Source organism: Amblyomma mixtum, chromosome 2, assembly GCF_055824585.1.
Source record: "Amblyomma mixtum isolate Tamu chromosome 2, ASM5582458v1, whole genome shotgun sequence".
NCBI classification, from domain to species: Eukaryota; Metazoa; Arthropoda; class Arachnida; order Ixodida; family Ixodidae; genus Amblyomma; species Amblyomma mixtum.
This window is the reverse complement of record NC_143013.1, coordinates 253,942,218-253,955,607: the sequence shown is the minus strand read 5'-3', so window position 1 is coordinate 253,955,607 and position 13,390 is coordinate 253,942,218. Positions and strand designations below refer to the sequence as shown.

Here is a 13,390-nt window from a genome sequence, read left to right as displayed (position 1 = left end):
GACGCTTTTTTTTTTTCAGATTCTTAGGCAAAAAGGGGGGGGGGGGGGGTCATTATGTGAGTGGGTTCGTTACGCGAGTAAATACCCTACATATACCGTAATGCAAATGGTTCTTGTCGGTTTTTTCGCGGCCATTCGATAATTCGAACATCCGGATAATTCGAACTTTTTTCCCGGTCCCGTGAAGTTCGAATTAACGAGCTTTTACTGTAATGCCCTTTTTCTCATTATCTTATCGCTGCAGGGCAATTCATTCTTTTCATGTAACAGGTAGACACACCTAGTATGCTCATACATTATGAAAAATCCAGGCGCTAATAACCAACGACACAGGGGACACAGCGCTTACTCGCTACTACAAGAATTTTTATTCAAAAACTTCTAAATATGCAACAAAAAACAAAACAAACCCAGTGTAATTGCACGCCACATGCCGACCGATGTGCAGAGAAAGATTAACTCACGGTTTTCAATCGCTCTTTGAAAAAACTTATCTCCCCACTTAACAAGGCAACCGAAGGGTCACTAACACATGTAGGCCCCGTTTCTGCGATATGATAGGCTTTAACTATCTCCCGTGTTACATAAGTCTCCCGCGTTACATACATAAATCCTTTTGGGGGCATTTTTGAGAAAAGAGATTCTGATAAGGGCGATCAAGTTTTCATGGTCCCTTCAAGCTTGTTAATGGTAATTCCAGTTGTAATAAGGGAGTAATTACTCATTGACGTCCACCCGAGCGCAGCCATACGGCCACAAAGGAAAGCTATACAGCTTTCACAGAAACTTCGTAGTTAAAGAAAAATTCGTCCTGGTCCGGGGTTCGAACCCGGGACCACCGCTACACCGGAGCAGTCGCTCTACCAATTGAGCTAACCGGGACGGCAAGCTTATGGTAGGGCGAGAGCGAATTGATCTATAAGTCGAAGTGGGAACAGTGTTGACCAAAAATTCCAGTTGGCGACCTGGAGCAAGTTTTCTTGCATCCCGAAACCGAAGGACTGTTTCAGTGGGCGATTTAGATTCAGATCCTCAGCTCTGATTGGACTACAACAGTTTGGTCTCTAGACTACCTAGACATCTTGCTCCTTCGCAGACTAGGAAAGCACTCTGGATCGCCTGTTGGAATTTTCCATTAAAGGCAGTCTACTGCACGTTCCATAATATAACGGCACTGAGGACTGTTAGTGGTACAGTGTTTTCTTTGCCCCTGTGTGGCCGCAGGAGGACGATCAGGGCAGCGGGGGCAATGGGGACGGCAGTGCGGGCAATGGTGGGGGCGAGGGCAGCAAGAGCAGCAGCCTGCGCTCCAACCAGAGCCAGCAGAGCAGCAGCAACGTGAGCGCGGGCAGCCACAGCAGCAGCACCAGCAGCCTGCCCCCAGCCTCCGAGATGGACTCCTACCCGCCGTCCTCCTTCCGGCATCCACGGGACAGCGTACGTCTCCACCCCCCTTCTTCGCTGCGCCTTGCGTGCTGCTGAACCGTAGCCCTGTAGCTTTGAGACTGTTCTAGTTGTTGGGGGACTGTCACGTTAGAGATTCTTTCATGCGTTAGTTTCGATGTTGCTGTACTCGGGTGTCCTAACTGGGTGTGAGCTTGTGGAACAAACGTGACTGCAAGACACTTCTTTTGTCTGCGTTTTGGGCACAAGTACCGTGTAAAAACTTTGTCCTGCAGCCAAATATCGGCGTGCACTGACTGGAGCAAGTGTTCAGTACAGGCACAGTATGTTTTGTTTCTACCGTATTTCCCGGTGTATAAGACGCATTTTTTTTTTCAAAATTTTGCTGGTGCGTCTTATACAAGGGTGCGTCTTATATGTGAATTTTCCGTTTTTTTTTTTTTTTGCGAGTTCAGAAATTACTCAGGTTCATGTTCAAGCTTTTTTCAGCGAAAAAATATTACTACCAATAACGCGGTTGTAACATGGTTAATACTTCAATACGGGGACCGCCGTGCACAACTTTTTTAGGTGAACTTTATCATGAAACGGTGGGGTTGACCACTTCCGGGATCTTAAACATGCGGCCGTTTCGGAGGCCCCAAGCAAAGGTGATGTGAAATGCCAAAAGATGGCGACAGTCGCGCTTCTCGCCATTGTCAAGACAAGCCAAAAGAAGCGATGTTTTTTTTTTAGCCACCCTTTGCAAGTACGTAGTGCGAAGAGAATGCTTCAGCCGCGTTGCCTTTTCGATAGCGCATCCAAAGATGAAGACTTTGAAGGTTTTATGTAAAAATAAATTGTTATGGACATAGAGTTCTTCCGCTTTTTTTTCTTTTGTGCTAAAACGTGGGCGCGTATGGCATGACTGTCGCCCTTTTCGATCACATAGCATTGCTTAAGAACTTTTCACACGTACGGTGCATTTTGCGATGGTCGCATAAGCATGTTTAATTAAGCCTCACTAGCCTAACTGGGTAAATTGGTGTGCGTCTTATACACGGGTGCGTCTTATATACCAATTTTTTCAATGACAGCCAGCATATATGGCGGGTGCGTCTTATACAAGGGTGCATCTTGTACACCGGAAAATACGGTATTTGTTTGGTACGCTTAATGCAAGCAGTGTACAGTCGGGGCTGGAATGAAATGCGAACACGCTTGCCCCCTACTTTTGCACTCTGCGGCGAGATGTTCCTTTTCAACCGCTTTATGAATATGTACTTCGGCAGACCTTTATTCAGAAAGTTGAGCCAGGCTAGTCGTATACTGCAGCTGAAAGTGCCGAGTTAAAAATATTTTGTTTTGTTCACAGGCGCTGTCCGCGTTTCTTTCCGGCCTGACTGTACATAGTGTAAGTAGTTTTGAATAACATGCTTAGTTTTAATTGATGTGGCTATTGCATTTGTCTCGCTTCATTTATTGTCTCTTTTTTGTTGTTGTCTCAATTGCTTTCCAAGTCATTTCGTTGCGTTGTTGTATGGCAGGTGGCTCCATTGCTGATTGCAGGAGTCAACTGTTAAATTTTTCTTCAACAAATATTCTTTTCCATGCAGCTGCTTGATGTAGGGCTTTCTAGCTTTTCACTAGGGCCATGTAAACTTCGACCTAATGGTCATTCAGTGCCTTATTATGGAGTGGAGTGGCACTGTGGGCAAAAGTATGCGTATGTATTTGCATATGTGTTGTGAGTCCTCAAGGGTAACGGAGTGGATTCCAAGGGAAGGCAAGCGTAGCAGGGGGCGGCAGAAATTTAGGTGGGCGGATGAGATTCAGAAGTTTGCGGAGATATGGTGGCCGCAACTGGCGAAGGACAGGGTTAATTGGAGAGACATGGGAGAGGCCTTTGCCCTGCAGTGGGCGTAGTCAGGCTGGTGATGATGATGATGTTTTGCTAGTAGATGAGCAGCAGTGACTGTGTTGCACCAGCAGAACAGCAAAGACGACATAGCATCCAGCGTGTGCATTGTGTACACGCACCTGCTCTCGCTCGTCTTGTTACTTTGCTTAGCGGTGGCGTGCTGAATGACCACTTGATTGATGGTTCCTGTGGTAAAATTTATTTGAAGAGCTGCATAAATTTTTCGGCGATGAAGGCTCATACCTTTGATTCAAAATGTTCGACCATTTGTTCTAGTTGTTGGTCGGTTGTTCTGTGCAGAGCTCTTGAGGCCTGTCCTTGCGCTTGTGGAGGGCATTGTTCTACGTTTTCTGATGGATGCGTGTCTGTTGCCCTTGCAGAATTCATCGTCGGCCAGCTTGAATAGCACGGAAGCAGGAGCCACCAACAACTTTGCCACCATACGGACAACGTCCATAGTGACACGCCAGTGGAAGGAGCATGAACAGGAGAACCAGATGCATGAACAAATGTCGGGCTACAAACGCATGCGCCGCCAGCACCAGAAGGCACTGGAACAGGTGAGTGCCCTCCTCACGAACACTAACTGCAGCCGGTGGTTTTTGTGTCTGCTCTCTGCACCTTGTGTGACAGCGTGGGTATGAAACACAGTCACATTCGTCGGTAGAGGGAGAGGTATGCATATTGTTTTGGCTGCGAAGCTAAGTAACAAAGATTAGTTGTGAGTTGAATATGTTGAGATGGTCCAAATATGAATTAACATCTTTTGCTAAAGCTACTGTCTGTGTTTCTCGCTTCCGATGAGGATTTACTCTCTTGTCGTTGCGGTGGAAAATACAAGGGTACCTTATCAGGCACAACATGTGCTGTAACCTTGCTGTCTTGGCCAGTCGATAGGCTCTACAGTGTATCTTGTTCGTGTCCCTCGAGGGTGCACTTGTGAATGTGCTGTTCTGTCCTTCTATTTAAGGAGTCGAGGCAGCGGACCTTGTACATCTCTACAGCTTATTAGGAGGTTTAAACATGTAATGAAGCGAACATAAAAGGTATTAACATCAAAGCTTCAGTCAGTTTTAGAACTGTTCAAAGAAGCTGTTGTTGAGGAGGCACAACGTTGAATAGTTGGTTTTAAACGTTTTCCACTAAAGCGCAACACCAGCAGGGAAACCTGCTTCTCATTTTAATTTCATTTGACGGCATTCACTAAACTTGTGAATGTGACTCTAAAGGTTGTGTGGAAGAGGCGAGTGCTTGAGCAAACAGGTCTCTTTGCTTTAAAGGTGTTTCTCGCTGTTGCAGTTCTCCAAAAACATGTATTATGTTGATTTCAGATGGAAGCCAAGTGTATACAAGAAATGGATGATCACAAGCAGAAGCTAGACAAGGAGTATGAAACATTGTTACAACAGTTTAGTAAAGAACTAGAAAAATTACAAATGAAGCATCAACAGGACCTGGAGAAAAAGGTTAGAATTTGCAGAATTTCGGAAGTATTGTGTAATCTCACTGTGTTCATGTCTTTTCTGGCACAACATTAGCCGAGATTTAAGGCAAATGTTTTTTCATGAAACGTTTTACAGCACTGTACTGTGTTGGCTACTTTTATATGCAAAATGTGTACGCAAACTTCCCCTTGAGTTTTCACACTGTTGCTTTCTGGGGGAGATCAGTGTGCATGATTGATGAAAAGTCCTTCTCTTTGTTGTTTTTACAATGGCACCCCAGAGGCAATTTGATTGCTACATCTTTTACTACTTTACTTTGCTGTTCATCATCTTTCTCAAGGGCCGGCAGAAAGCAGCTGTGTAATGAAATTGTGGCTAATTTGAATGAATTTCAGATAAACAGCACGAGCATTCGTCTTCTCGGTTTTCACTTTGGCATGCTTTTAAAGTCTGTTTAAGTTACTACTGCCACCCTCCTGTTTGATGTCTTTCAGATATAATATTCCCACCCCTCCCGTATGTTGAGGGAGGGGTGGGAATAAAAGCGATTAATGCTTGACAAAGTTTCCACACCCTTTACAGATGAGTGAACGACAGACACATGTTGATTAAATGCGCAGTAAATTTCAATTGGTGTATTAAAAATCACATGCTGCAGCATATCTTGAGGCATGCGCGCATTACCAAAGCCACAAGTAACGTGACTGACCCACAGTGTATTGACCCACAGTCAAAGAATGAGTAACCCACAGAATCAGTGACCCACAGGCCACTGATTCTGTGGGTCACTGATTCTTTGACTGTGGGTCAATACACTGTGGGTCAGTCACGTTACTTGTGGCTTTGGTAACGTGGCTGAAAGTATACCTTGCAAGTCTTGTTTGTTTCTTAATTGTTTTTTTTCTTTTCCTCCTCCTCGTGGCGCGTGGTGCAGCTGAAGCACAACCTGGCCGGGGAGAAGCGGCTGACGCGCACCATCCTGCAGCAGCAGGAGGAGGAGACCAAGCGCTTCCAGCAGCAGCAGAAGGTGGAGTACAAGTACCACAAGGAGAAGCTCAAGAAGGAGCTGAGCAGCAGCGGGGAGGGGGACAGCGACTCGGCCCTGCGGGGCCACAAGGCCCAGCTGCAGCAGCGCCAGGCGGAGAGCCTGCAGCGGCTGCAGAGGCACCAGGCCGACTACCTGCGGCTGGAGGTGCGCAAGTACCGGCGCCGGCGGCTGCTGCAGTACCACCGCCTCGAGCAGGAGCTGCTGCGCGAGGAGCTGGCCAAGCGCCAGAGCCAGCTGGAGGAGGCCCACTCGATGCTGCTGCGCCACCACGAGACCACCCAGGAGCTGGAGTACCGGCAGCAGCGGGGCGTCCACCAGCTGCGCGAGGAGCAGGTGCGCAAGCAGCACCAGACGGAGCTGGCCAACCAGCACGAGTACTGCGGGCGGCGGGAGCGCGAGCTGCACAAGCGGCACGCGCAGGCCGTCAAGCAGCAGCCCAAGAGCCTCAAGCACAAGGAGCTGCAGATCCGCAAGCAGTTCCGCGAGACGTGCAAGATCCAGACGCGCCAGTACAAGGCGTGGAAGAGCCAGGTGCTGGCGTCGACCCCGCGCGACGAGCAGAAGGCGGTCATCAAGAAGCTCAAGGAGGAGCAGATCCGCAAGCTGGCCATCCTGGGCGAGCAGTACGAGCAGAGCATCGCCGAGATGCTTCAGAAGCAGTCGGTCAGTGTTGCTCGACTGCCGCTTCTCCTTTGAGGAGTTTCAGTTTGGCGTACCACCACTGTCGTGCACAGATGTCACGACGCAGGCGAGTGAGCACTCCCTTCTCCCGGTGCCTTGCAGATCCGGCTGGACGAATCTCAGGACACGGAGGTGCGCCAGCTGAAGGAGCAGTTGCAGCAGGAGTTGGAGCTTCTCATGGCCTTCCAGTCCAAGATCCGCATGCAAGCTGAGGCCCAACGCAACCGGGAGCGCCACGAGCTCCAGGAGCGCGTGTCGGTGCGCAGGGCCTTGCTCGAGCAGAAGGTGAGGAGCCTGATGAGCCACTCAGTAGTTGTGTCTGCACCTCACGAGGACATCCGTTGGTGGGATGAAGTCCTTGCAGTGCTGCACTTCATCTCTGTGGCTGTTTGAGGACTTGAGTGCGATGCAGTTGAGCCCTCTTACAAGGGCCGCAGTGGTAATGAACATTTTCTTGTTACGAATGAAGGCAGTGCTACCGTCAAAGTATGTGTCTTGGGGTAACGGCACTGCGTGCCGGATAAAACGAACAACCACGGCTGCACCACTTGGTTACAGCAATTAACAGAGGCACCATGAGCTCGCCACTGCAGTAAAAATCGAGCATCTTACACACAGCTGAGGACACCAAATAGTGTATCCCAGCTGCTGCACCCCCCACCCACCACAAAAAAAAAGAAAAAAAAAAGAAAAGCAGTTAAAGCGGAACTGATACCATGGGTAATCACACCAGTTAATTAATCACTGGGCGTGGGTGCGTGTGTGTGCCAGCAGGGCAAAGTGTTTTAAGTGGAAGAAGTTTGGTGGGCGTGAGGCTGCAGCTGTATACTTCAGTCTTAAAATGAAAATTTTTGTTATTACTGTAGAATCTCGATGATACTATCTGCGTTGGTACAAATTCATAAAATGCCATGGCCAGAGTGTATCATGTGCAAATGGCAGAAATTCAGATGTTACGAACAACCCGTTGCCCCTCTTCGGATGACAAGGACGTGCAAGCCACGACCACACCCACAAGCACCAAGTACTTGCCGCCCGCACATCGCCGACTCTGCGTAAATACTGCGTATGAATTTTGTTCGTTCTGGACAGTATGAGTATATTTTGTCCCTGTGAGATTCGTATATCAAGACTCTACTGTAGAGATATCATAATGAAATTGGGAATGTATTTGAGTTCCTTCCTCCTGTTTTCAAGAATATAATTAGTTTCAGTACATCTCAGTTAGTTCGCATATTGTGGGAAAATGACTGAAACCTAATTCCGTACATACCCGTCTAATAGACCCACTTTTTTTTCCAGTAAAGTTTGGAGGAGGGTTCATTACGCACGAGAAAAAGCTTCTTTTTTTGGGAGAGCCAGAATTTCATATATGTTCGTCTGTCCATCCATCCGTCATCAACAAAAACATGCGGTCAGACTAGTTCATGTCGCTGGTTTTTAGCATCGTTCACTTTGAAAGGTGTTTGTTGTATCATGGCATGATCCGACAGTATTGTGATAGCTGGTGGTGGCGGCCAATTGCGGCGAGATAAAGCGGGCATGCTGAACACCAGAAGTCAAATGCACGTTTTGTATGTGAGGTTAAAATCTTGCAAGACGATTACGGGTGTGTAATGCGAATGTTTAAGCCTTGGCTGTGGTGAGGGGTTAGGCATTTTCACTCCTGATCTCGAGCTCGCCCAGTTGGGTTCTGAAGGTCTTGCTTCCTTCATAGCATTTTAGTGTGGAGGATGTTTTGTAGCGTTCTGGTTTAAACTGCTACGCTTCTTTCTGATGCTGAAGCACTCGCCAGCTTTTCAATCATTCAGTGGCAAAGCAGGGTGCGCAGCAGTGTACCAAGGAAGCCACCGCCGCTGGCGCTGCTGCCAAGGGCGCATATTGTCTTGGCTCTCTGCCAAATTTGCCAAGCTCCCCCCACCCCCACAATAACTCCTGTCAAAAGATAAACACCCACACAGGGATGTTAAGGGAGCGCAACATCTTGGCACCCTGCCAAGGTCTGCACTGCGAACAGTGTGAAAACAGGAACGCTGTGGAAAAGCTTGGTGTTTAAAAAGAAAGTAAACTCTCAGCGACAAGAGTAGGGGGGTGGGTTCATTAGGCAAGTATATGCAGTAGGTGATTTCTTCCAGGTTGTTAAGGCAATTTCCCTCAATATTTTTTGGTTCCGATTGAAAAACAGTTGTAGTCAGATGCCTTGCAGACCTACCTATGCTATTTATATTGTTATTGCTGCGCATAATCGTATAAATATGTTCAGTTATGTCTAACCACCATAATTGCGAAAAATATTATGCTGGAAAAAATTATCCAGGAAAATATGGTCCAAACCATTGAATTTTGCAAAATGTAACTGTCGAATGTGGTACAAAGGCATTTATAGACAGTTTTATTTCATAAAAATGGTGATTAGCATTTCTTGCACGAGATTTGAACAGCTCCTTTTCTAGTGCTCGCGGAATTCAGTCCGCACTTGTGTTGTCTTGAGCGTGGGAAGAACTTTGTAACATGCCTGGTCTGTTTACTTCAATGGCGAAACTACAGTTGAAATTTGTTAGTCATTTTCGGATGCATGACCCCTTTGCACCTATCTGTTTAAAGAAGCCGCTGTAGAGACTGTCACAGCGTGCTTGCTTTTCATGAAGCGCCCCGAGACCCGGCCCACTCTATTTCCCATCGTTGTACTTGTGACATGCTTCGCACCATTTTTCTTAGGCACCATGTACAGTAGAACCTCGTTAATTCGAAGTCCGTCGGACCGCGAAAAATCATCGAATTAACCGGGTTTTCGAATTATCAAAAATCGACGAAAAATGAGAAATAAATGTACGAAACATGGCTGCATCAACACTGCACCTTTATTTTGCCTGAAAAACGGTCACTTGAAGTAGTCATCGATGCATGACTGCTTGGCGCGGTAGTTAGAGGTGCGTACATACTCCGACATTCTCGGCGCGCAGGCGAGAGCCGGTTGTGGTCGGATACGTCAGATCGGTGACGCTACGCCAGGCGCTCCGACACGACTGCTACTTGTGGCTACGGGAGGGGGGGGGGGGGGGGGGGGGGGTACGCTCGCTTTTCTGCCACCCTTTGATTGGGGGCACTGCTTGGAGCGGAGCTCCGACGCGAGCGCAGAACGTTCTTCGTTCGACACGCCGCCTGGGAGAGGAGGCGACTGGCGAAGGGAGTAGAGGGGAGGAATGGCGCGGGAGGCGTGCGCAGTGGATTCTGGGTGGGCGGCTTCGGCGCGCTCGGCGTGAAATAAGACGTGCTCCACGGTGCGGTCAGAGTGCGCCGAAGCCTCCGGACACGTCCGCGGTCATAGCCGTGCCGTGCAAGCGCGCGCTACGTCTCATTATTAACGCGCCTGAACACAGAACACGTTTCATCGCGGCACCGAACAATCAAAACACTACGAGCAGCGCCTGCCACGAGCTAGACAAACAACGGAAACGGAGCCAGAAAAATTGTGACCTAGCGGCACCTGGTTGTTGCTTTGTCAACTAAAGCTAGCCTCCAAGACTGGTAGTCGACTGTGCAGATTGCTGAGGCACAACAAACCACCGGAAACCGAAAATTGATTTACAGTGCCGCCTGGCTGCCACTCAAGCAACTCAACTATACTGGCCTCAGAGACTGGCAACGCATTTTTCTCTTTGCGAGTCACGGAGGGCATGATTTAAACCTACGTATTATCCGGAGAGGGGCGCGCTGGCTGTTCAAATTATCCGGCAAATTTTGCATGGAAACTGTTGGGACCGCAGAAAACCTTCGAATTACGCGGGATTTCGAATAAACCGAGTTCGAATTAACGAGGTTTTACTGTAGTAGCTGCTGCTTTTTTTTTTTTGAAGTGTGCCATGAGTGTGAGCTGCTGCTTTTCTCTTCTTCATCTCGCATCTGTGCAAAATTGGCTGGCTCGTATGTTAGCGCTCCATTTTATTTTTTTCTTCTTTTTTTTTTTCTGGAGCTTCGCCCTTTTGCACCTAGGGACTGCAGAGAAGCCACCACGATGGGTGCCTGCACTGTATTCCAGCTCTGCAAGTCGCGTGCCCCCATGTTTGACTCACTTGTGTGCTTTGAACATGTGCTGTTGGTTGGTAAACGTATTATGCAACCAGGACTTGTCAAAATATTAGAAGTTAGTACCCGGGAAATCGTGTTACCCAGAAACGTACAAACCAGAGAATAATGAGGTAACTCATTGGGGCATTTTTAATGCTCACGATTTTGAACATTTGAACCGGAAGCGTATCAGCGAGGTTTTAGTTTATATGGTGTATGCGGTGTGTATACTGGCCCAGGCACGTACAGTCGTGAGTAAAAAACATTAGCACAGATCACTGGCGATCAGAATTGGGATATCTCACCTCGCGGCGCTGTGGTTCGCAGACCTGCCTATCGGGCCGTTTCCATGTTTGCAGCCTAGGGGGGGGACGGCAGGAAGTAAGCTTTATCAAGCGTGCTCCGCCCGAGCGTCGAAGTGCCGACCCTACGTGACTGCGCATGCGGCATTTATTTTGGCTCGGGTTATCATGAGCAAAGATGGCTTCTTTTTATTACTGTTTTTTTTATGTCCGCGATGTTTTGTCAAAAGGAACTCGTGAGAACAATAGATGGTAGCGCTGCTTTTAGCCAGTAATTTTGCTGGTCCGTGACAGTCCACTGAACCCCCCTTATACTGTAGAATGGGAATGGCCCGGCACTCTCGTTATCAGCCTCTTCGCCACCCGCAGCGCCACGTGTTGTCATTCCGGCGCTCTGGTGTTCCGTCATGTGTGCTAATCTTTTTTACCCGCGACTGTACCAACTACCTAGTGCACTGCTGCTGCTGGACTATTGATTGCTCTGTTGATGCGTTGTCCGTGCATGCATTTCCCTGTTGCCGGCAGCAGTGTACAGCAGCGCCCTCTGCCCCTCGCTTGCAGATGGAGCTAGAGAAGCAGCAGTTCCAGGAAGAGCGAGCTGAGCGGCAACGGCTGCTGTGTGAGCGGCAGGCACGCGAGATCGAGGCTTTTGATGAGGAGAGCGCCCACATGGGCTTCAATCCAGTGGAGATAGCGGATGCCTCGCGGGAGTCCCTGGGCTCGTCGGACGCGGACAGCCTGGCAGGCAGCACCCTCAGCCTAGCCCACAGCAACAGTGCCAGCTCCTTCACCCACACGGCCCTCTGAGGCCTCCTCCCCCCCTCCCTCCTGCTCCCATTGCTCTCCGCAGTGGGTGGCCCCGGCAGTCTGCCATAGGGTGACCCCGTTGAGGGATTTGTTTTTTTACTTTTTAACTATACCGAAGAGGGCTGTGTGGTACAGGGGATGGAGTGTGGTGACTGCAGTCCTCGGAGGAATGATCCACGAATCTTCCGTGTTTGCGGACGCGGACCAATCAGTCCTCCGGAACAAATTTTGCTTGTCTCTTCTCAAAGCTCCGTCAGCTGACTGAGGAAACCGGGTTTTTCGGCGCACACTTGGTCTATACTTTAGGACAGATTTCTGTCCTGTACAGTTGCGTGCATTCTTCAAAATACCTTTTCTTAGTGCCAACTTATTTAAAGCAGTGCAAAAAAGCCGGTGCTCAAGGTATAGAAGCAGCTTCAACCAGAGGTAGCCTCGCTCTGTGAGGATACAAAAACACTTGAGAGTGTGCAGTGGCAGCCTGACTGCTTGGCTTAGCTATTGCTTCGTTCTTGTGTAGACAGGCCTGGGGACTTCTGGAGGGCGATGCACCTTCAGATCAGTGGCTGCAGGTGTGCGGAGGAGGGCTGTGCAAGAAGAAATTATACCACTTTGCGGAAACCCCCCCGTGTATTTGTTGGGAGGTGGTCTCTAGGCGGGATTGTATTCTTCCTAGTAATAAGTGCATTGCGTACTGCGTCTTTAAAATGCGATTTGGCAATGGTGTGCCATTTATGGCCAGGATGATTGCTATGTTTTTGTTAGATTAATTTGTTTTTACTCTTGCAGTTAAATGTTAAACAGCTGCATGTTAATTTCGGTATGCCTGCTACATTGCCAGTATTTAAATGCATTGAGGGATCAATGCTTTAGAAATTTAATGCTGTTGCTTTCAAAGCCGCTGCCGTGCGATGGGGGTCGACTGTTTTGTTGTTAGGCTTACTGTTGCTCATAATTGCGCAACAGTAATGATGCTTGAAATGTACAGCTATGGGTGTTTTACTAGTAATAGCACAGCCCTTAGTTACGGTAAATGTAATCGAACAGAATAGTACTGAAGTGAAGTCACAGTTTGTTAATATAAAAAGTTTCTCCATGGAATAATTTTGTTGAAATGCTATTGGGCATTTGTTGGGCCTCTGTTGTGCCTTCGGATTTTTGCAGGCTCTCGTAGGTTCGGTATTTCATTCGCTCTAATGCTACTCAAGCGTGCAGCTTTTTCCCCCCGCTCTTTTTGATTCATTGTTGCTTCTTTCTCTGAACTGAAAGCACGTCACCAGAAGTGGTGTTCTGTGCCGGTGAAATTGAGGTTGCCTTGCCACATGAGAAACTCTGTGAACTTTGTGGTCCTCACTGGATGGACCACAAGGACCAGAATGGCCGGTGCTGGCAAAGTATAAACTGCAGTCCTCAGGTGTGTCAGGTATGAGTGGCACAAAGGGTGGGAACCAGGTATAAGTACAACCTGAATTGGCCCTGGGTCCTGCTGGTGTTGGCAGACTGCCTGGGCCACCCGTTTGGTCGGCTGGCCACATAGGAGAGTGATGATATCACCCTCTCCCTCGTACCTTTGCCCTCTTCCCCCCATACCCTCCTTGTTGTAGTGATTGGCATCCCTGGCCGCCGCCGTGGCATGGTTGGTGGTGTGTTGACCTGACCCTCGGTTGTTCCCCCCCTCTTTTTTTTTTTTAAATCGGTGCAGTGTGAAGTCCTCTGAGCAGGGCCGCATCATCCCACT

At 48.5% G+C, this 13,390-nt stretch overlaps 1 protein-coding gene across 3 annotated transcripts in view; it reads left to right on the top strand.

Annotated features, from left to right (window-relative positions):
- The window catches only part of Tao (Serine/threonine-protein kinase Tao), a 38,799-nt gene extending 27,086 nt beyond the window's left edge, over positions 1-11,713 (top strand). For 2 of the 3 annotated variants that reach the window (XM_089573545.1, XM_089573544.1), the window contains 7 exons: positions 1,225-1,437; positions 2,759-2,797; positions 3,685-3,864; positions 4,636-4,770; positions 5,684-6,460; positions 6,581-6,763; positions 11,410-11,713. In XM_089573545.1, the coding sequence (XP_089429671.1) occupies positions 1,225-1,437; positions 2,759-2,797; positions 3,685-3,864; positions 4,636-4,770; positions 5,684-6,460; positions 6,581-6,763; positions 11,410-11,655 (1,773 nt within the window). In that variant the 3' untranslated portion in view covers positions 11,656-11,713. The remainder of the gene's footprint in view (positions 1-1,224; positions 1,438-2,758; positions 2,798-3,684; positions 3,865-4,635; positions 4,771-5,683; positions 6,461-6,580; positions 6,764-11,409) is intronic. The other variant, XM_089573546.1, reaches the window with a different exon arrangement.
- Positions 11,714-13,390: the final 1,677 nt, after the last annotated feature.